The 24,511-nt window shown below is 38.9% G+C and overlaps 1 protein-coding gene across 1 annotated transcript; it reads left to right on the top strand.

Annotated features, from left to right (window-relative positions):
• Window positions 1-505: 505 nt before the first annotated feature.
• Window positions 506-2,799, top strand: LOC149243612 (uncharacterized). Its single transcript, XM_089374578.1, has one exon. The coding sequence runs from the start codon at window positions 1,238-1,240 to the stop codon at window positions 2,246-2,248; it is 1,011 nt and encodes a 336-aa protein (XP_089230704.1). The 5' UTR covers window positions 506-1,237; the 3' UTR covers window positions 2,249-2,799.
• The last annotated feature ends 21,712 nt before the right edge of the window (window positions 2,800-24,511 follow it).

The following is a 24,511-nucleotide window of genomic DNA, read 5'->3' as shown; positions in this document are numbered from 1 at the left end:
ATTTTAAAGATTATTTTTATTTTTTATTTTTTATTTCAGAAGCCACTTGTTTTCCTATTGCTTATATCTTCCTACACAACAGACATATAAAACATATAAAAAACAAACATATAAGACATATGAATGAGGCCAAAATATTTAAATAAAATATTCATATATTAGATAAATTAATTAACCACTTTAGCTAATAACAAATTTACTTATAAAAATTATCACTCACCCTCCCTCCTTTTTCTGCTCATTCCAACCACCATTAATCCACCCCCGATTGAGCAAAAACATAAAATCCTTGAAACAGCAACAGCAGAGGAAAGCTGGTAACCATAAGAACCAACATAACAGCCGAGAGAAGCGGGCAACCATAGAGAACCAAAGTCAAGATCTGTCAATTTGAAAAAACAATAAATTACCGTTAGTCCATTGAAAAAACGCCAAAGTCCGTGTAACAACCAAGATCTCTGACCTGTAATCAAGTTTGATGGCAAACTTTCTTTGGCCAGCCTGGCTGTGACCTGTCGCCCGTCCACCCGCTGAAAAAGTGTACAGCAAAATGAAATCTGTTCTCATTATGCGCTCCATAACCAGCAACGAAAACAGTATTAATTGCTTTCTTTAAAGAGGCTGAAACAGCTGCCACTAGGAAAACAAAGCATATCAGATCAGCTCCAGCTGTTTGTGACATCCATTAAAAGGGACTTCGAGCTCACCCAGAGATTTGAGGGAGCAATAAAGGGGTTCCCAAAGCTTCTCTAGAAACCCCATCAGAGAATTCTATGAAATTTGATCCAGCAGGGCGACTGCTTTCCTTATATTTCATAAATCGATACGTCTGTATCCAATCGGTCTAATTACCAGAATTTTCAAGCTCTGATCTAGGAACATTCAGGATATTTTGAGCTTTTTGCATTTTCTGCTTTGTTTCTGCTTTCTGGAGGAGCCCAGCTGGAGAATGTGTGTGAATTCCCTATTTTGGAGAGCTTGTTTCAGCACTTGTGTCCATTGATTTTAGGCTATTGGATGAGGATTCTACTGTGGGTGCCTTCGTGATCAGGTTTGGGCATTGATTTTGTCGCTGTAGAGATCAGAATTCTCTGGTAGGTGCTAAGATCCAAGAGGGTTTTGATGTCGGTGCCAAGATCTGGATGGTATTTGTATGTGCTGCTGAAATCTAATAGATATACATTGGTATTTTGAAATATTTGTTGTGTAGCACCATACAAGCGACTGGATCTGAAAAATGCTTGAAGCATTACCTTCTTGTTTTGGAGAATCCGGAGGTGCCCACTTGACGGACAAGTCTTCTTCTTCTGGCAGCAGAATGAAACAGAACTTGATAACTTGCCTCTATCAGACCACACTAGCAGAAATCTGCAAATTTGTGACCATAACATGGTGCAAGAATCTAATGGGCCATGGTCTCAGTGTCCATGTCAATGATTCAAGGTGCCATTATATGTGCAAGGTTGATATGAAGCCATGGTCCTTCTGGAAGAAGCACGGATCCAAGAGCTTTGAGGTCAAGGGGAAGAAGATGGAAGTGTTCTGGGATGTGAGCAATGCTAAATATGTGTGCGGGCCTGAGCCACTGGAAGGCTTTTACGTGGCCCTTGTATGTGAAAAGGAGATAGTACTGTTGTTGGGAGATATGCAGGAGGAGGCCTGCAAGAAAATCCATGCAAGGAAGCCATTTTCTGAGCCCACATTGCTGTCTAGAAGAGAGCATGTGTTTGGGAAGAGGTATTACACAACAAAGGCACAGTTTGGTGAAAGTGGCAGGACACATGACATTGTGATTGAATGCCACACAGGGGGGTCCAAGGAACCAAGATTGGATGTGAGAGTTGACAAGAAGGTGGTGTTGCAGGTCAAGCACCTGATGTGGAAGTTCAGGGGCAATCAGATAGTTGAGGTGGACGGAACCTCAATACAAGTCTTCTGGGATGTGCACAATTGGCTTTTCAATCCCAGCAATGGCCATGCTGTCTTCATGTTCCAGACATTGGGTGATCGTGTATCAAATAATGCCGCTGCTGCCCCCTGCCAACCTCTGCCACCATCTGTGTTACAGTGGTCTTCTCCATCTGCACTCAGTCGCAGAGGCGATGATAAGGTCTTCTTACAGAGCAGCTCCTCTTCGTCCTCCTCTTCGAACTCAAGTTCTTCAGTATTACAATGGGCAAGCATGGAGACTGAAACCAGCAGCCCATCTGGGTTCTCTTTGTTGCTGTATGCATGGAAGAGTGAGTAGGGGAATGATTAGAATTACTATTATCAGTGTTAGTATGGTCAAAGAATATGGGACCTGAGGGAAAAGCAGAGTGTTGCAGATTCGAGAATAGAGAGGAGGTTGGAATGAGAAAAAGATGGCAGATGAGGATACTACCCATGGCTAAGAAGGGAAAAGAAGGGCATTGTATGTTCAGGACAGGTGGTGATTTACAGGGTAGCTTCTCCAATCCATCCGCTGGAGGATGTGCAGATGATCTAGTTATAACAAAGGAGCAGGAGCACATTGATCTAGAGATGAAGAAAATGAGGCAAATGCAAGGAGTCAAGACCTTAGCCAATCCATCCTGCTGGCCTGTTTGCATAGGATGGCTTTGATAAGCACGCCAACCGACAATCTGATTGGCAGTTCTTCACACATGAGTGTTTTGAATTTCACAATATTTTCTAGACCAAGTCTGGTTCATAACATATGAATATCAATTTTTCATAAAGGATTCTGATTTCCATATTCCACAACAGTTTCTAGAACTAGTCTTATCCATGATATATGAATAATCAAATTTTCATGAAGGATTCTGATTTTCTCCATTAAGATGATTTATAAGCAATTTTGAGTCTCCTAAAAATGGATAGAACTTTGGTTTACAGATTCCTTCACACCAGAATATCATTTTTTCATGAAGGTTTCTGATTTTCTCCATTAAGATGATTGGTAAGAAACTTAGTCTCCTAAAAATGATTATTTTAAAACATTGGTTTACTGATTCCTTGACACCACAAATAATAATTGATAGTTCAACATGGTTGTTTGTTCTAGATTCCCACAATTCATAATAAATTCCAATTATATGTCCTGCATTGCACTTACATACGTCTGGTCTTATTCTTGCTAGGCCAGGGTTTCTTTTGGAGACACCATTAAAATTAAATTTGATCCATCTTTGTGGAGAGGAATACCATGGGAACTGGCAGTGTTTGACATTTCTCCATATCTGTTCTTTATCAGTATCTTTTTGAGGATTTGAGTTTAACTGATTTCATGAGATTGATCTCTTCCTTTGACAGAGTATCATTGTGTTCTTATCAGATATTGTATTTCAATGTTTCTACTACTACTATTGTGATTTTTTTCCAAATTTCATTTGGAGACCAAAACTTTATGGTCAAAGTTCTTCCCAATTTTTTGCTTCCCATGAGATTCCAAACAGTTTTGAGTGTTCCTACTTTCCATGGGGGCTTCAATAATTTTACTGAAGAGGTTCCAATGATTATTCCAAACCTGCTCAATAACTCCACGATGTAGAAGAATATGGCACCAGCCTGGTTCATTTTTTAAGCATCCATTGCTTCTTAATGCACATAAGCCTTTTTTCCCTTAGAGCTACCTTATGAAAGAATATTTTGAATGGCTGCTAGCTAAAAATAAAGAGCTATCCTTGGTCAGGTTGAGAGGATTCAAATCTTCTTTTGGATATTTTTAGAATGTTTTCTGTTCCAAAAGATTATGGGAGCACCATTCCTTCACAGTATAGTTCCATTATGATTCTAACATAGTATGTCTCTTCTTTTTTTGGATGATAGTTTTCACCTCATCCTCGATTTGGAGGGGCCAATCGTCTGATCCAAGAACCATTGCTCTCAAAGAACCAAAGGAAATAGAACTTTTATGGTTGGAAAAATGATTACATATCTAACTACAAAGAACTTTTATGGTTGGAAAAATGATTACATATCTAACTACAAAAAATTGCAGAACAGTTTCAAAATCACTAACATCAACCAAGTTCTTAATTTACCTCACTGCTATAAGAAACAACTGAATTTTTATCTTTCGACTTAATCACATTATAAATTGCTGATCAACATTTTGAATCATCTATCAACCTAATAAGAAACTGAAATTAATTCAACTTGAACAACATCTGCTTGAAACCAGCTACGACGAACATTGTGCCCTCGACTACCAGAAATGAACACAGCAGAAGGAAGATAACAAACGAGTTGTCCCTTCTGAAGATGAGATGACCCAATAAATCAATCTTCCCTTATTTATAGATTTAGAGGCGAGCCTCTGCTTTGAGCACACTCCCAATCTACGGCTTGAAAGACACTCTAAGCCTTAATAATCTCTTATGAATGTGTTTACCGGCCATGGATTGTGAGTTGTCTACTGTAATTTGAAGCCACAGGCATGTTAATAATTTGTCTTTCTGAGCATTGCTGATTTCTTCTCACTTTATGATTTCATGGCTGGTTTTTCCAACTATATAGCTTTTCAGATTTTTTCGCGTTATGCGGCCCTTTTACAGAGCTGTTTTAGTACCCTAAATATTACCATTCAAGTGGCCATAATATTTTATTGTCATGCTGTCCTGGATTAGTAGCCTGAGTGGGATCACGGTTTGTTTTTCCAATTATCTGTCCTCAATTTTAAGGGACATATTTGGTCATTATGATAAGGGTTGAAGAGTAGAACAATGTGATTTTTCGGTTCTTACTTGTCATATGTTATTGATATATCTAGCTGTTATTGATATATCTAGCTTGTGAGCTGTTAGAATATACTCTTTTTGTTATAGTGGCAGCACCTAAACTTTTTTATACTACTCCAATTTGTTACCAATTCACCATGGTTTAAAAAAGAAAAACAATTATGTTGTCATGCTCATATTTTTCACGTCGTTGTGCTGACTTACGCACTAACATGGATTTTGTGTTAAATTTATATTCACTAGAGAGGAAAATTTCCCAAGAATTTTATTCTTATTTTCCATAGTGCTCATCTACTATATTGCATAGTACGCTTCCTTTGGATATTTAGCTTAGAATGCTATAAATTGGATATTTAGCTTAGAATGTTATAAAATATTTAACTATTTCTAAGTCCTCCATGATTTATGGATGATAAACGGGTTAAATTATTGACCCTAATATAGAGCTTAACACCAAGGGGTTCAAGAGAGTTGAACTTGCAAGTCCTCCAACTTTGAAAGAGAGATTTCACGTCTATTTTGTGAACCCTTAAGAATATTACAATTTTTTTTGTTTATTATAGTTTAAATTCATTTTTAATTCACTCGCTTCTTGACAAGCACACGATGAATCATTATTGTATTTGAGTGTTAACCGCTATTGTAGGGTTTAAAATGCGTTATTTTGAACACCTTAGGATTTCATCATATACATGACATTATTTTGAACAAATCACACCCCAAGATGAAATATTTAGGAAAGGGATATGCTAACCCATATGTGGAAGAAATTTGAAGTATAAAGTGGATCCATATAAGCGTTAAATACCTATAAAATTAGGCTTCCCAAGTAGTGGCCCTTCTCCCCTAGTTGAGGTGGAAGAAGATTATTAAGACATGCCATGGGAGTTGTACTATCACTACAATAAAGATTCATGGCATATGATTGAAAGTCCCTTTTCTTAAATCTAAAATTGGTTTGAATTGCCTAACCAGGAGCTATGTTATCATAAAAGCTTTGAAGCAAAAGCTATCATTTTTAACAAGTAAACTAGGTGTAGAGGAACAAAGCAACCTCACTCATACAGGAAACAACATGTAAACCACATATATCTGAAACCCAATCTAGGGCCAAGATGTTTGAATAGTGGGCGACTACCTTTTTAGCCAATCTATGATCAGTTAATGTGGTCATTTTCCTCTAAATGGCCAATACATTATTTAGAGGGTTTGAATCTAGATGGGAAAGAACTTACACTCTCCGTGTAACTACCTAGAGTATTCCTTTTTGACAAGCAATAACTATGTTATCATGCAAGCCATGAAAAATGAAAGGCATTGCTTGTTAAATAAATAGTATTACTTATTATACCATAACCTCTATAATTCAATCATATAGAGGGCAAACAATAGCAACATAGACACTCTAAGTGAATGACATGCCTCTTGGCGATCCAACAAAATACTAAAATATTGTTTATTTTTTTCAAGTGTTAAACACAAATTCAAAATGTGTAGTTTTGTATATAAAGCCTCTCCATTACTTATTATACCATAACCTCCATAGTGCCTATTAACTTACTGCTTGCCTACTATATTGCATAGTAGGTTTTGCGTAGTAGTATCCTTTGGATATTTAGCTTAGAATGCCATAAATTGGATATTTAACTTAGAATGTTATAATTTTTTTAATTATTTCTAAGTCCTTCTCCATGATTTATGGATGATAAACGGGTTAAATTATTGACCCTAATATAGAGCTTAACACCAAGGGGTTCAAGAGAGTTGAACTTGCAACTCCGCCAACTTTGAAAGAGAGATTTCACGTCTATTTTGTGAACCCTTGAGAATATTACATTTTTTTAGTTATAGTTTAAATTCATTTTTAATTCACACTCACTTCTTGACAGGTACACGATGAACCATTATTGTATTTAAGTGTTAACTACTATTGTAGGGTTTAAAATGCATTATTTTGAACACCTTAGTATTTCATCATTGAGATAACATTATTTTGAACACATCACACCCCAAGATGAAATATTTAGGAAAGGGACATGCTAACCCATATGTGGAAGAAAATTGGAAGTATAAAGTGGATCCATTTAAGCGTTAAATACCTATAAAATTAGGCTTCCCAAGTAATGGCCCCTCTCCCCTATTTGAGGTGGAAGAAGATTATTAAGACATGCCATGAGAGTTGCACTATCACTGCAAGGAAGATTGATGGCATATGATTCAATGGCCCTTTTCTTAAATCCAAAATTGGTTTGAATTGCCCAACAAGCAATTATGTTATCATAAAATCTTTGAAACAAAATCTATCATTTTTAACAAGTAAACTAGGTGTAGAGGAATGAAACAACCTCACTCATACAGGAAACAACATGTAAACTACATATATCTAAAACTCAATCTAGGGCCAAGATGTTTGAATAGAGGGGCAACTACCTTTTTAATCAATCTATGATAAGTTAATGTGGTCATTTTCCTCTAAATGCACAATACATAATTTAGAGGGTTTGAATCTAGATGCAAAGGAACTTACACTCTCCATGTAACTACCTAGAGTATTCCTTTTTGATAAGCAAGAACTATGTTATCATGCAAGCCATGAAAAATGAAAGGCGTTGCTTGTTAAATAAATAGTATTACTTATTATACCATAACCTCTATAATTCAATCATATAGAGGGAAAACAATAGCAACATAGACACTCTAAGTGAATGACATGCCTCTTGGTGATCCAACAAAATACTAAAAAATTGTTTATTTTTTTCAAGTGTTAAACACAAATTCAAAATGTGTAGTTTTGTATGTAAAGCCCTCCATCACTGGAAAAAGATATATTTGTGGCACACTTGAGCACTTTTAGGTTAACTTGGCACCCATGTTGTCTCTTTGATAATATTTTATTATTGCATGTGTTGTTTGAGTTGACTTGTGAACTCAATTAAGTGTAACATACCTCGTATACACCCATATTTTGTTTTTGTTTTATTGCTATATTTAACAATATAGGCGTCATATTTTAATACTACACATTATCTCCCAATTCTCATAGCAACTCTATAACATGGATCTATAGGTAAGTATTCCCTTATCTTATATATTGTCACTTGTGAGTTGAATTCACTTTCTTGTATTGTTATCATTCACTTCATAACAAAGGTATCATGCTTGAAGTTAACCTTGCAACATATCCAATACTTTTCATAATTTTATGGTGCATTAAAACATCAGGACTTGTATTTATATATCTATTATAATTCACCTCCTTGCATCTTTTTCAAAGGTGTTCTACCCTTTAATATAAACACTAGGCTTATAAATTATTGTTATTGGTACTCATATATATATATATATAAACTCCACCCCATTAACCTAAATTAATTTCACCATACATATGGCACAAAGTTTCTCATTGCAATAAATACCAATACATTGTATATATGATTTAATCTCCCTACCATATAAGGCACATGAGTTATAATGTGGCCACTCATTACACATGGTGTTGTATTTGATAGGACACATATTCAACCACTTATGTGCCTTCACATAGTTTACTTGTCATGCACACCTTACATATCAATGGTTGGGATTTGATTGAGGATCTAATGATGGATCTTTGCGATGGTTTCCATAGGGTAAAGAACCCTAAATCACAATTCATTTGATTCATTTTGTTTTAGTACTATGCACCCAGAGTGCCACTCGACTCTGCTATGTGTCCAAGGGATTTCTTGCCACAAGAACTTTGTTTCATAGATGTTACACTTACCTTCTCCATGCTTGGATATGTTTACACTAGAAGGGAATTCCTGTCGAACTATTTAACAGAGAGGTAATGTTCTTTTACTTGTAACTCACACAATGTTCTTTGATACTTCAACTCGCCTCACTCTTGTATTATACTAACTTATGCATTTTCTTCAAATGGAAAAATGCGTGAAAAAAGGGTATTTTACTTAGCGTGATGTCAAGTTTTCCTTACGATGATCCACCACTGTTGTCTTTCCTTCCTATGCAACTCTACAAGGTTGATTGCCTCAGATACTAGTTCTTTTTCATAGTTCTTTGCACATTTAGAGTTAAGGTTTTTTTTTTTTTGTTCACTCACAATTCTCATTGAGTATTAGAATTTGGCGTGACCCTAATTTTGACCTACCATTCCCTTGGTGACTACTTCATGGTATCCTTGGGTAAGTTTCATTCTTGCTTCATCCTCACACTCAACCTATTTTTACTACAGGGTCTAGGTAACACTTCAAAATAGGGTTTATGTTATGAAACCAGCTCAAGAAAAGATAGAAAAGATAGATCAACGCCTTAGAATTCAGCCTCTTCGAGGGGGCAACCTCCTTTACATTACATAAATGAACAATTCTTGGATGATACAAATGACAAAACCTCCTTTCTATATATAGGAGTCTAAGGAGTGACAATATAATCCAGCCGACCTAACAATAATAATATAAAGCCACAAAAATAACAATAGAGGGATTCTATGGGGCACAGAAATAACAATATGGGGGTAATAGGGACACAACAATATAAATAAGGGGTATAACTACAATAGTAATGAGGTAATCACTAGTATTATAGGGACCCAACATGCCCCTCTCCTTCAAAAAAGTGTTGTCCTCAACGCTTGAGTAGTTCTAGATACTTCTGCATAAAATTCTCATCCTCCCATGTGGAATCTTCAGCGGATAAGTTCTTCCACTTGATAAGATACTCTGAAATTGATCGATTTCGTAGCTGTCAAGTTCTTGTTTCTGTGACTGCTTCCGGTTCCAATATAATTTTTCCTTCCTCGTCAAGTTTTGGCAATATTGTTTGAATTGGGAGCTTGTCACCTATAACCTTCTTTAAACATGAAACATGGAAAACTGGGTGCAATCGAGAAGCTGCAAGAAGCTCCAATTTGTATGCCATAGTACCAATCTTTTGCAACACCTTGTACGGACCATAATACTTTGGTGATAATTTATTATCCTTCTTAGCTTGCTTTAGGGACATTTTCTTATATGGTTGTAGCCGTAGGAATACCCAATCACCTACATCAAAACTTCTTTCACTGCGATGTTGATCTGCCTGTTGTTTCATTCTATTTTGTGCCAACACGAGGTTATCCTTTAAGAGTTGGAGGACTTGTTGTTGATGTTCGATGTGATGTTCCACTGCCTGAACCTTAGAATTTTCTCTTAAATATGATGTGATGGATGGTGGTTGATACCCATAAAGTGCCATAAATGGGGTCATTTTTTTTGCTGTATGGAAGGAAGTGTTATACCACCATTCAGCCAGAGGCAACCATTTGACCCATTGTGTCTGTTTATCAGATACAAAGCAACGAAGATATCCTTCCAAACATTTGTTTACTATCTCAGTTTGCCCATCAGATTGAGGATGATAAGATGAGCTATGAGCTAACTGAGTACCAAGACAAGAAAATAATTCTGTCCAAAAATTTCCAGTGAAAATGGGATCTCTGTCACTTACAATAATCTTTGGGTTTCCATGTAGCTTTTGAACTGTTTCCATAAATGCAGTAGAAACTGTACTGGCTTTAAATGGATGTGATAATGCACAAAAGTGTGCATACTTGGTAAGTCTGTCAACTACCACCATGATGACACTCTTTCCCTCAGACTTGGGTAAACCTGTGATAAAATCCATTGAAACCTCCTCCCAACGTTGGCTTGGAATGGATAAAGGTTGTAATAGACCTGGTGTCTTAATTGTTTCAACTTTATTTTGCTGGCAAACCAAACATTCTGCCACAAACTTTTGAATATCTGATTTAAGGCCATCCCAAAAAAATTCCTTCTTAACCCTGTGGTAAGTTTTTAAAAATCCTGAGTGCCCTCCTAAGGGAGAAGTGTGCAATTCCATAAGAATCTTTTGTTTTAGCTCGGAATTCTTACAGAGGTATAAGCGATCTTTGTACCATAACGAATCATTTTTCCAGCTAAATGTATCAGAAGTACTGGAATCTTGTTGTAGCTTTCGAATAAGTGCCCACACTTCTTCGTCATTCTTCCATTCCTCCCTTGCTTCCTTTATCCAATCTGGTTGGATAATAGAAATGGCACACAACAATGCTTCCACATCCTCATCCTTTCTTGAGAGTGCATCTGCCACCACATTTTGCTTCCCTTTTTTGTAGATGATTTCAAAGTCATAACCCAACATCTTTGTGACCCACTTTTGTTGCTCTTCAGAGGATAATCTTTGTTCTAAAAAGTATTTAAGGCTATCATGATCCGTTTTTACCTTGAAGTGTCTTCCCATTAGGTAGGGTCGCCATTTCTTAAGTGCATGGAGTATTGCCAACATTTCCTTCTCATAAATAGCTTTGCTTAAAAACTTTCCCTTGATTGGACGACTTTCAAAAGCAATGGGTCTTTCATCTTGCATTAGAACAACACCAATTCCATTTCCTGAAGCATCACATTCCACAATAAAGGTTTTTTTGAAGTCCGGTGTAGCTAAGACCGGTGCTTGGCACATTGCCTCTTTAAGATGTTCAAAGGCCTTTGTTGCTTCCGGAGTCCATGAAAATGAATCTTTCTTCAATAATGTTGTTAGAGGTGCTGCTATTCTCCCATAATTCTTAACAAACTTGCGATAATAACCTGTCAACCCAAGAAATCCTCGCAGATGCTTTATGGATGTGGGGATTTTCCATTCCTTAATGGCTTTAATTTTGCTAGGGTCTACCTTAACTCCTTCATGAGATACAATATGACCCAAATATTCCACCTCCTGGACTCCAAAGAAACATTTGGATCTTTTTGCATATAATTGTTTCTCCTCCAATAGTTGTAGCACCCTGTCAACATGTTCAACATGATCCTTCCAAGACTTGCTGTAGATTAGTATATCATCAAAAAATACTAACACAAATTTTCTAAGGAATGGTTTGAAAATTGAATTCATCAAACCTTGAAATGTTGAAGGTGCATTGGTAAGGCCAAAAGGCATGACCAAAAATTCATAATGACCCTCATGAGTTCTAAATGTCGTTTTCGGAATGTCTTCAATCTTCATTCTGATTTGATGATATCCCGAACGAAGATCCAACTTGGTGAAGTAAATTGATCCATGCAATTCATCCAGTAATTCATCAATAACAGGAATGGGGAACTTATCTTTAATAGTGAGCTTGTTGAGCTCCCTATAATCCGGACACATGCGCCATGATCCATCCTTCTTGTGCACCAATACTACTGGAGCTGAGAAAGAACTTTGACTCGGTTGAATTATACCAGCCTCTAGCATTTCTGCAACCATACGTTCAATTTCACTTTTTTGGACATAGGGATATCTGTACGGCCTGATGTTTGGAGGAACACTTCCTGGAATCAGATGAATAGCATGATCATGATCACGCATAGGTGGGAGACCTTTTGGAGTCTCAAATACCTTGGAATGATTGTCCAGTACTTTTTGGAGATCTGGAGAAATAGATGATTCCAATGTGGAAACATCTAGCGAACATAATTGTGCAATTACACCTCTTTGCTCCTTTTTTAAAGCTTTGTCATGCTGATTATCTTTCCTGGTTTCCCTGCAATACCCCTTAATTCAACTTCCTTTCCTTCTGTAGAAAATTTGATGAAAATTTCTTGAAAATTAAAAGCTATTGTACCCAAGGATTGTAGCCATTGGACTCCTAGTACAACATCAACACCTCCCATTGGAATGGAAAGCATTGGGCTAGTCAATACATATTCTCCCATGGATAGCTTGATATTATGGCACTTTCCAGAGCAATTTATTGTTCCTCCATTTGCAATCATCACTTGACACTCTGGTGCTGGATATAGGAAGCAATTCAATTCTTTTGCTACCCTACAATGAATAAAATTGTGGGTGCTTCCTGAATCAATCAACACTATTACCTTTTTCTTCTTGATTTGTCCTTCTATCTTGATGGTTTGAGGAGTGGTAATTCCCGCCAATGCATTACAAGATATGGTCGGATTTATTTGTTCTTCATCTAGGCTTTGTTCCTGGAGTATATCTTCTTCTTTTGACCTTTCTTGCTCCTTTTCTTCTTCCTCTTCACAATCTATGTAGAATAATTTCTTCTCAGCACACTTATGACCTTTAGTGTATTTGCTATCACAACTGTAACAAAGCCCTTTTGCTCTTTTTTCTTCCAATTGTTGTGGTGTCAACCTTATAGGTTGTGGAAGACTAGGGGCAACAACACTTCCGTCTTTATAGTTGTGAGTGGTATGCTTCCTGGTTGCCATAATTTTGCTTTCCATTTTTCTTGCTAACCTGAATGCCTTCTCTAATGAATCAGGTTCCCAAAGGTGAACATCATGTTGGATATTATCCTTTAAAGACCCTATGAAAACATCAATCCTATGCTCCTCTGGAATATCTTTTACCCTTATGTTCAATTTTTGGAACTCCTCAATGTGCTCCATTACTGAACCCTTTTGTTTGAGACTTATCAATTGGCTAAAAAAAGTGTTGCTTTTTGTATCTTCATAATGTGCTATCAATTCTTTCGTAAAAATTGCCCAAGTGATAAATTGTTTACGAGAACAAAGCCATTGATACCATACAAACTGATTTGGTTCTAAATATACAGTTTCCATACGTACCTTTTGTGCATTTTGCACATTATTGAGATCGAAGAATTGCTCCATCTGTAATATCCATGTGGCGGAATCCTTGCCATCAAACTTCCTCATATCAATTTTTGGAATATGGTGATTCTTCAATCCAACATTAGCGTCTATGGAATCATGATTAACATTTCTTTTGTTCTCATCATGAGTTTCCTTTACTACCTTTTCACCATTAGTGACCCTTTCTTGTAGCAACTTCTTCAATTCTTCCATGTATGTATTCAAATCTATCTTCAAATCATCCATCTTACCTTCCATGCCCTTTATCTTAGATTCCACGCCATTTACCTTAGATTCCACGCCACTTATCTTAGCTTCTGTTAGCTTTTGTGAGCGTGACATTTGTTGCACTTGTTCTTGTAATTTTGATATATCATGTAGCATTTCTTCCTCTTCTTCATGAGTCATGCTAGAGTTTCCAGGTTCCTTACTAGGTATTTGCATTTTCTTTCCTCGGGGCATCAGTTACCAATAATAATGCTTTACTATGCCCTTTGAATTCCGTTAAACCAAGCTTACACAAAAAAGTTTAAAAAAAACTACACACCTTTTTTCACTTTATAGAAGCCTCATATTGAATCTGATGTATCTCTGTAATTTCGTATCATCTAGTTTTGAAATTGCTACCTGTAGTAGCCTTCTGCGTCCTCTTTCCAATGCCACAAGTCTGAGCCAAATTGGATTCTCCAAGGAAGAGTTATGTGAAATCTCCCACAGTGACTTGCTTTTAGACTGGTTCAGCAGAGCGAACTTGTATGACGTGCCACGAGTCACTGTTTCAACCTTTGAATCTGAAACACACATACACGAAACTGCAGTCCGTTCTCTTTCTATACCTTCTTACGAAATTTCAATCCGATCCCCAGAGAGAAAGTTATGACGATTTTCCCCAGGTCACCTGTTTTGAATGTAATTCAGGAGTCTGCAAAAGACCAACTTCCTCAGATCATATCTCCGCAAATATCGCGCAAAAAGCTCTGAAATTCGGAACCAAGGTTCAGCGTGATTTCTTCTCAAATGGGTTTTTTTTGAGACTTCTGAAACTTCACAGAAAAAAAGTTATAGCGAAAATTCCACGATGACCTGTTTGGAGCAGCGAAACCCTAGAATCCAAAGCTCTGATACCAAATGTTATGAAACCAGCTCAAGAAAAGATAGAAAAGATAGATCAATGCCTTAGAATTCAGCCTCTTCGAGGGGGAAACCTCCTTTACATTACATAAATGAACAATTCTTGGATGATACAAATGACAAAACCTCCTTTCTATATATAGGAGTCTAAGGAGTGACAATATAATCCAGCCGACCTAACAATAATAATATAAAGCCACAAAAATAACAATAGAGGGATTCTATGGGGCACAGAAATAACAATATGGGGGTAATAGGGGCACAACAATATAAATAATGGGTATAACTACAATAGTAATGGGGTAATCACTAGTATTATAGGGACCCAACAGTTTATCTTTGAAACCCTAAAGTGTTGATCATTGAAATTGGTTTGTACTCTAGTCATGGTCGTGGACTTCAAGCTTTAAACCCTTTCTTATTTCCTTTTAGTCACCTCCATTCTGGTAGGTGTTTCGATTTCAGTACTCTTCGAAGAAAATAGTTATCCACTCTTCACGGTTATTACCCTGAACATGGTACTCATATCTATATCTATATCTATCTATCTATCTATCTATATATATATATATATATATATATATATATCTACCCCATTAATCTAAATTAATTTCACCATACATATGGTACAAGGTTGTTCATTGCAATAAATACCAAAACATTGTATATATGATTTAATTTCCCTACCATATAAGGCGTGTGAGTTATAATGTGGCCACTCATTACACATGGCGTTATATTTGATAGGACACATATTTAACCACCCATGTACCTTCACATAGTTTACTTGTCATGCACACCTCGCATATCAACGGTTGGGATTTGATTGTAGATCTAATGATGGATCTTTGCGATGGTTTCCATAGGGTAAAGAACCCTAACTCAAAATTCATTTGATTCATTTTGTTTTAGTACAATGCAGCCAAAGCACCACTCGACTCTGCTATGCGTCCTAGGGATTTCTCGCCACAATAACTTTGTTTCATAGATGTTACGCTTACCTTCTCCATGCTTGGATATGTTTACACTAGAAGGGAATTCCTCTCAAACTATTTAACAGAGAGGTAATGTTCTTTTACTTGTATCTCACACAATGTTCTTTGATACTTCAACTCGCCTCACTCTTGTATTTGGTCTACTAACTTATGCATTTTATTCAAATGGAAAAATGCGTAAAAAAAGGGGATTTTAATTAGCATAACATCGAGTTTTCCTTACAATGATCCATCACTCATGTCTTTCCTTCCTATGCAACTCTACAAGGTTGATTGCCTCAGATACTAGTTATTTTTCATAGTTCTCTGCACATTTGGAGTTAAGGTTTTTTTTTGTTCACTCACAATTCTCATTGAGTATTAGAATTTGGTGCGACCCTAATTTTGACCTACCATTCCCTTGGTGACTACTTCATGGTATCCTTGGGTAATTTTCATTCTTGCTTCATCCTCGCATTCAACCTATTTTTACTACAGGGTCTAGGTAGCATTTCAAACTAGGGTTTATCTTTGAAACCCCAAAGTTTTGATTACTGAAATTGGTGTGTACTCTGGTCATGGTCTTGACCTTCAAGCTTTAAACCCTTTCTTATTTCCTTTTAGTCACCTCCATTCCTGTAGGTGTTTCGATTTCAGTACTCTTCGAAGAAAATAGTTATCCTCTCTTCACGGTTGTTACCCTGAACCTGGTACTCATATATATATAAACACCACCCCATTAATCTAAATTAATTTCACCATACATATGGCACAAGGTTGCTCATTGCAATAAATACCAATACATTGTATATATGATTTAATCTCCCTACCATATAAGGCATGTGAGTTATAATGTGGCCACTCATTACACATGGTGTTATATTTGATAGGACACATATTCAACCATCGATGTGCCTTCACATAGTTTACTTGTCATGCACACCTCGCATATCAACGGTTGGGATTTGATTGAGGATCTAATGATGGATCTTTGCAATGGTTTCCATAGGGTAAAGAACCCTAAATCATAATTCATTTGATTCATTTTGTTTTAGTACTATGCGACCAAAGCACCACTCGACTCTACTATGCATCCTAGGGATTTCTTGCCACAAGAACTTTGTTTCATAGATGTTACGCTTGCCTTCTCCATGCTTGGATATGTTTACACTACAAGGGAATTCTTGTCGAACTATTTAACAAAGAGGTAATGTTCTTTTACTTGTAACTCACACAATGTTCTTTGATACTTCAACTTGCCTCACTCTTGTATTTGGTCTACTAACTTATGCATTTTCTTCAAATGGAAAAATGCATGAAAAAAGGGGTTTTACTTAACGTAATGTCGAGTCTTCCTTACAATGATCCACGACGGACGTCTTTCCTTCCTATGCAACTCTACGAGGTTGATCGCCTCTGATACTAGTTATTTTTCATAGTCCTCTGCACATTTGAAGTTAAGGTTTTTTTTTGTTCACTCACAATTCTCATTGAGTATAAGAATTTGGCGTGACCCTAATTTCGACCTACCATTCCCTTGGTGACTACTTCATGGTATCCTTGGGTAAGTTTCATTCTTGCTTCATCTTCACATTCAACCTATTTTTACTACAGGGTCTAGGTAGCATTTCAAACTAGGGTTTATCTTTGAAACCCTAAAGTGTTGATTACTGAAATTGGTGTGTACTTTGGTCATGGTCGTGGCCTTCAGGCTTTAAAGCCTGTCTTATTTCCTTTTAGTCACCTCCATTCCTATAGGTGTTTCGATTTTAGTACTTTTTGAAGAAAATGGTTATCCTCTCTTCATGGTTGTCACCCTAAACCTAGGGTTTTTAAATGTTAAGCCCTAGTTATACCATTTTTTATTCTATCTTTCCAAAATGACCATGGAAGTTTGATGACTTACAAGTATGAAGCACAATATGTTACTTAGTCTCTAGTTCTTTACTCTTAAAATGTAATCGCCCCTTTTCATTAAGATATTATACTAACATTTATTTTCTATTGGATAGTATAGAGTATTGGTGTTGGATTGGATACATTTGACCTTCCAGGTATATGCTTTGGTTTAATTCTTTGTTTAAGTACTCATTCAATTTCATAATTATGCCCATGTTAATTCCATCTCTTAACTGTAATATAGGTATGGGTTAGATGGAATGCATTCACACCAATCCTTTTCATCTCTAGTTATTTTTCTTCGACAATCGAGACTAAGTCAACTTTCTTTTCTTCCTTACAGGTCAGTTGTATTCACTTAACCAACTGATTTCCATGAATGTGTTTATCTGTCTTATCTAATGATTCCTCGACATATATGGTGTTAATATATTTCTTAATTAGTTTAGCTTGAACAGTTAACTTGTTCTCCTTCTTGAGGGTCCCTTGGCCTAGTGGTTGATATGCCTTTTAATTGATGTAATTATTGCATAAGGCTAAAAGCCTGATTACTTATTTGTATCCTAAACCTACCAAGTCCTTGTCAAATTTTTATGGTATTTATATGGTTTTGAATTAATAAAAATTCCCTAGTTTTTTTTTTCTAAGTAAGAGTAATCTATTAAAAGAAAATAAAAAGGTATTTACAAAGGTGTTCTGGCCGTGAAGGAACACAACCTATCTCAGCTTGCTACCATTTAACTAGATCTGGGACTGCCCCAACAGAGGGGAAACCAATTTGATAGAGAAGGAGCTGCAAAAAAGAAGACAACACTGAAAATTATCCACAGTTTTCTGAAGAGAGCCAATAAACCCGCATTGTAACCCCAACTATTCCACCCAAGAACAACCGACCACCCATAAAACCAACAATACATCCTCATTGGATTGCCTACATGGACAAAAAGAGAAAGAAAAAACTAGTAGTTAAATGAAGTGCCACCTGGCATTCGTGATGCGATTAATGAAATCCTCCGTGGCAGGTTCCTCCACTATCGGGCAACCCCAGTCATCTGGGTTGTCTGGCTCAGTTTGGCCCACGGCCTACTGCTCACCTTCTTTGCTACTTGCGTCCAACTACGGGTTCGACACGTCCATCATGCACCCTTCCATAGCTTGCGTGTCATTCTGCGATTCCAATTCCTCATGCAGGCTGCCAACGACAACCTTCCCATTCCGTTTGGTCCGATCATGATGACCTCCATGCGCTTCTTCCTTGTCTGCGTTTCGACTCGGTCCAACTCTGTGCATCTCATCCATGGAGAAGGTCATCGAGATACTCTGCTCTGCTTCCTCAGAAAAGGAGATGGAAATAGTGGCGATGATGATCGGTTTATTGAGAGAGCTTCTGAACTGGAATTGTGTGGTACGGGGGTTGTGATGCAAGGGTAGAGGGAAGGGATCAAAGCGAAGGCCTGCTCTGCCATGACCACTTCTTGTATTAGGATAGTGGGGATTTTCCGCCAAAGAAGATGGAGAGTCAGAGATACTTTTCCGCCTGGCCTGAGGCCGCGAGCTACCACCCTGTGAGCCGCCCCGTCTGTTGAGCATATGTTGGCGAACCATGGTGGAATGAAGAGCAGAGAGAGTGCCAGGATAAGCAGAGGGGGGATTGATAAGGAAATTGGGAGAAGATGGAGGCAGCGATGCAGAGTTGGCCAAGCATAACCAAGCAGCATACCAAAACACAACTTTACCAGAACAGCAAAGCACCAGAGGCTTCCAAATGATTCCAGACCTGAGCCTGTATTTAACATCACCCACCCTTCCTCAGATTGCACCCGCCATAACTCCAGCATTGAAGAGAGCCGAGGCCCAGCTCAGGTCAGAGCATGCGGAAGCGATGGAGAAATCAGAGTACAGGCTATGCATATCAGAGCCACATGACATGAAACCAAATGAAATCCGATGCCTCTGTTTAAACTGCGTCCGGCGATGAACCAAGTGGTACAGGGCAGGCAGGTGTCGTCCAACCTCACCGCACCCCTGTCCCATCACATTAACTAGCAGTATAAGCACCCGCATCCGGGGGAGATGCATCCTTTTGGACTAGAATTTTGCATTCTTGTTCTTTTTCATGATTCTGAATTATGTCTAGAGCCCCAGTGAGAAGAGAATGCCTATTTTCCACTCCCAGGTTGGCCAATAGATCCGCGACCTTGTTGCTTTCCCATTTAACATGGTTGAATATGATTGCTCTGTTGGTGTTGAGTGTTTTTTCTATGGCGTCCAGCCTGGCTTCAAGTCTCCAGCTACTGGAGATTTTATTCGCATGAGCTCCATTGAGCAGCTGTTTGGCCAGATTGATGAGGATTAGGGAGTCTCCTTCAATCTCGAGAGGCTGGAAACCATGGTGTTGGGATAGGAGTAATCCTTGCCAGAGCCCCTCCAGCTCAGCTGAGTTATTCGTGTCCCATCCAATGTTTCCGAGGTAGATCAGGAGAGGGGAGCCCTTATGATCTCTGAAAATGCCGCCAAATCCTGCTTTGCCAGGGTTACCCTTAGAAGCTCCATCAAAGTTGAGTTTGAATCTATGCCTTGGAGGGGGGAACCATGAGTGCTTACTGATATTCAAGCTTTCTGAAGTTTTGCAAGCAGGAATTCCTTGAGGGAGTTGAATGTTCCAATTTTCCCATATGGCTATCTCATTTGCCTACATGGGAAAGTCATCCAGGAGCCAAGATTTGAGCGCCAAAGTCTCTTTCAGGTTATGACAGAAGTTGCCCCAGATGATTTCTAAAGGAGTGCTTTGGTCTTTGAAAATACGCTTGTTCCTTTCTTTCCATATAGTCCAAAGGAGGAGGCCAGGAATGATTCTCCATAGATGGTTGAGAAGTGCACTTTTATAAGGGCTTTGGTGCCAGAGGCGTATGGAGTTGATGATGTCCTCGGACGCTCGGCATTTTCTTTGGCAGCGGAAACTGGTCTTCTCCCACAGATGGTTGGCCAGAGAGCAGGAGTCCAGGAGATGTTGTAACGTTTCCTCTTGAGACTGACAGTTGGGGCAAATGGAGGGCCCGTGAATGTTCCTCTTCCTTAAATTGTCCCAAGTTAGGATTTTACGATGCCCAGTGAGCCACAGAAATAAGGAAACTTTGGGCCAAATGCCTGGAGTCCAGATTCTTCCCCAGATAGGATCCTGAGGCGCAGAATCTTGGCATTTGATTTTGTAGGCCTCTTTCGTAGTAAAGGATCCTCTTGGGGTGTATCCCCATCTCAAGATGTCTTTGCCTTCGGAGTATCTGATTCGACATTTTTGGAGCTCTCTTTCCAAGATTTCTTTAGTCTGGTTGTCAACATTTCTGATAAGCCTGTCAGATTGCTTCCATTGTCTGTATCCTTGTTCTATCTCCTGAGTCCACTGTTGCTTGACCGATTCCTTTTGTTGCTCCTCCCAATCTTGGCTGGGTGGTAGGTTGAGAATCCAATCAAGCCTTGGGAGCTGATTCCATGCGTCCGTCCAGAATCGAGCTATGTTGCCACTTCTAATCTCCCAAAAACTGTGTTGTTGGATCAGCAAGAAATGTTGAATTGTCGCATTCCAAATTAGCGAGCCTTTCTCAGAAGGAGTGAATCTGATGAGCTCCTCCGCTGGTCTGTGGTTGGCGTATTTGGCTGTCCAAATGGCTACCCAAGGCTTATTGGGTGCAGAAATCCATTGCCACCATTTTCTTGCACCCATGATTTCATTACTGTGATTAGGGTCTCGCAGACCTATGCCCCCCTTTTCCTTTGGCTTGCATGTTGTAGTCCATTTGACAAGGGCCCATTTGCGATTTGTTCCATGTGCCCCCCACAGAAAATTGCGTTGAATATCTCTGATTTTTTTAAGAACCCATTTAGGTGCTGCCAGGATTGAGAAGAGATAGAGGGGCATTGCCTGAAGCACAGCTTTGATAAGTACTAATCTACTAGCTATGTTCAGAGCTCTATGAGTCCATAAAGAGAGACGAGATTCAAGCTTCTCTAGGAACCTACGCCAGGAGGCGTGCTTGATAGCAGAGTCTATGAGAGGGGCGCCCAGGTAATTGGAAGGCAGGGATGCTATGGAAAAACCTAGAATGTGGGCAATAGCCTGTTGAGTGATAGGAGGCGTGTGAAAAAAGAAGATTTGTGATTTGGCTTTGTTTATGCTTGTGCCAGAGGCGTCTGAGAAATCCTTCAGAAGGGCTTTGAAAATGGTGGCTTCCTGAACAGATGGGTACCCGAAGAGCATGTTGTCATCAATGAATTGTTGGTGGGTGGTAGCAGGGGAATTGTGAATTGAAATTCCTTTGAGATGCTGGGAGAGAAGGGCATGCTTGATATGTCTACCTAGCCCTTCAGCCATTAAAACAAAAAGGAAAGGGGATAGAGGGTCCCCTTGCCTGATGCCTCTGGAGGGGCTGAATGGTCGAGAGGGAATGCCATTAATGAGGATTGAAAAGAAGGTAGAGGAGATTAAACTCTGAATCCAGCGAACCCACATTGGTGAAAAACCAAAGGCACATAACATTTTTTGAATGTAAGTCCAACTTAATTTATCAAAAGCTTTGGAAAGGTCAATCTTGAGAATCATACCTGCCTGTTTGGAAATCTTGAGGGAATGTATGATTTCATGAGTGAGGATGATGCCATCCAAAATTTGACGTCCTTCAACGTAACCAGATTGTTCAGGTGATATGAGCAAGGGCAGCAACGGCTTCAACCTGTTGGCAATGACTTTGGATATAACCTTGTAGATGACATTGCAAAGAGCGATTGGGAAAAATTTTCCCGGAGTGATAGTACTTTCTTCTTTGGGAATGAGGGCGATAAAAGTTGAATTGAGCAATGGCAATAACCAGTGAAGAGAGCGTGGTTCTTCCACCACTTGCCACACTTCCTCTTTTATAAGTTCCCAGAAAGAGTGGAAGAAAGTTGTGGAGAAGCCATCTGGTCCCGGAGCTTTGCCCTCCTTAAGCTGCTTCATGGCCAAATCCACCTCCTCGGGCGCTACAGGTCATAGAAGGAGTTGGTTGTGTTCTTCTGTGATAACTTTTGGCACATTTTGAGTGATCTTTTCTATAGCATGCCGTCTATCAATCTGGGGTTCTTGTAGGACCACCTGGAAATGATTGATGAATTCCTGTTCAATCTCTGCATGGTTTTCCACTCTTTCCCCCCCTTGCTTTTGTACAAAAGAGATAGTATTGTGCATTCTTCTTTGAATAGTAGTTCTGTGGAAGAATTTAGTGTTTCTTTCGCCTTCTTTCAGCCATCTAATCCTGGATTTTTGCTTCCAGAGAATTTCTTCCTGCTTTCTTCTCTCCTCCAATTGATTATGTATGTGTCTTTCCCATTCTAGAGTCCCGTCCTTGTATCCCTCTATGATTATCTGTTGCTGGAGATCTTTCATTTCCTTGTTGAGGTCTTGTTGGGCCTAAAAGATGTTGCCAAAAGTCTCTTTATTCCAGCTTTTGATTTGGGCTTTTAGGAATTTGAGCTTCTGTTGAAACTGAAACATTTTTGATCCCTCTAATGCAGAGAAGTTGTTCCAGGTTAATCTGATGAATTCGTTGAAAGCGGGATGGGATAACCAAAATGCTTCAAATCTAAATGGACGTTTGGTTGAGTCGCCTGGCCATTGTCATTGGAGAGAGATAGGCCAATGGTCAGATCCGGAGTATGGAAGGATGGATGCTAATAGGTTTCCTCTGAGATGCACTGCGTTATCCGAGATGAGGAATCTATCAAGTTTTGAAGCAATTTGATGCCGCCCAGCCCTGCGATTGCTCCAAGTGTGCATTCCATTGGAGGTTTGCATGTCTATTAGCATATTGTTGTGGATAAAATCTTTGAAGTGGTCCATTTCCTGTTCCAGCCTGGCCCGACCTCCCATCTTTTCCTCTAACTTGGTGATCAAATTGAAGTCTCCTCCAATGATCCATAGAGGATGGTCTCTATTGTAGTTGAGTGCTTCTATGGTATCTAAAAGAGCAATTTTGCTGACTGCTTCCTACAGAAAGTAAACATTGGTGAGATGGCCATGAGTGTTAGTGCCAATAATGTGAAACGTTGCCTGAATAATGTTATGGGATGCATGGAAATTTGAAAGCATTATTTCTTGCGTATTCCAGGCAATTGTAAAACCTCCAGAGGCACCTGACGCGTCCACAGCAACCGAGTGACAGCCTGGCCAAGCTTTTGAAAGGATGTTTCCCAGGGTGTTACTGTTGCATTTTGTTTCCTGCAGAAAGAATATCTGGGGCTGTTCCTGCTTTATCATATTTTTAATCATTCTGAGTTTCCCAAGGCTATTGAGCCCTCTTAGATTCCATGAAGTGAGCTTCATGATTCACTATTAGTAGTGGGCTTGTAGTACTTTGTCAATTTAGCATATCTGCTTGAGTCAACCAGGATTTTCCCTATGGCTATAGTTCACTGGAGATCTGTCTTTCTTCCACGTTTTTTGGTGTCTTTTGGAAGGAGGTAGCCGTCATATTGACTTCCCGATTGTATTCCCAATTGCTGTTGTTGATAGGCTCTGGATATGATAACTTCCAGAGTACTAAGCTGGTGCTCTTGGATTTTGTCATAGTCCTTCTTTCTACAAACTTGTTCCAGTTCAAAAATGTCTAGACCACCCAGATCTATGCTTTCTGATTCTTTATCCATGTGTTGCACTTGACTGCTTTCCTCTGAGATGAGCGCTAAGTGCAAGGATTGGTTTTAGGGATCGTCCACATCCATCTCCTTGGATTTCCCTTCAGGGTTTTTTGGGCCTACTTTGAGAGTCCCACTTAAGATTTTTGGAGGCAGGGGTTTGGGAGAGGAGGCTGAAGGAGGGATCAGGGGAGATGAGATAATCGGCTGAGGGATTGACACAGAGATCTGGGTTGGGTCTTTCAGAGTTTTTGCCAGAACCTCGAAGCTGTTGCTCGTGGAGGGGATGGAAGCAGCATCCTGATGGGGTTTTTTCCCAGAGGAGGGTTTTTTGTGCGATCTCTTGCGACTTGCAACCTTGGTGAAACCCTCATGGTCCGCCTTGCCTGAGAGTTCAGAGGCTTGTGGATGAGCATTTAGAGGGCAGTCCCTGAACAGATGTCCAAGGGCATGGCATTTACGACAGCGAAAGGGAACATGTTCAAAA

This window comes from Pinus tabuliformis, chromosome 8, assembly GCF_031772625.1.
Source record: "Pinus tabuliformis cultivar Carrire ecotype Pingquan chromosome 8, CPIR1, whole genome shotgun sequence".
NCBI classification, from domain to species: Eukaryota; Viridiplantae; Streptophyta; class Pinopsida; order Pinales; family Pinaceae; genus Pinus; species Pinus tabuliformis.
The sequence above is the reverse complement of the archived record's forward strand: the minus strand, read 5'-3'. Positions and strand labels throughout refer to the sequence as shown.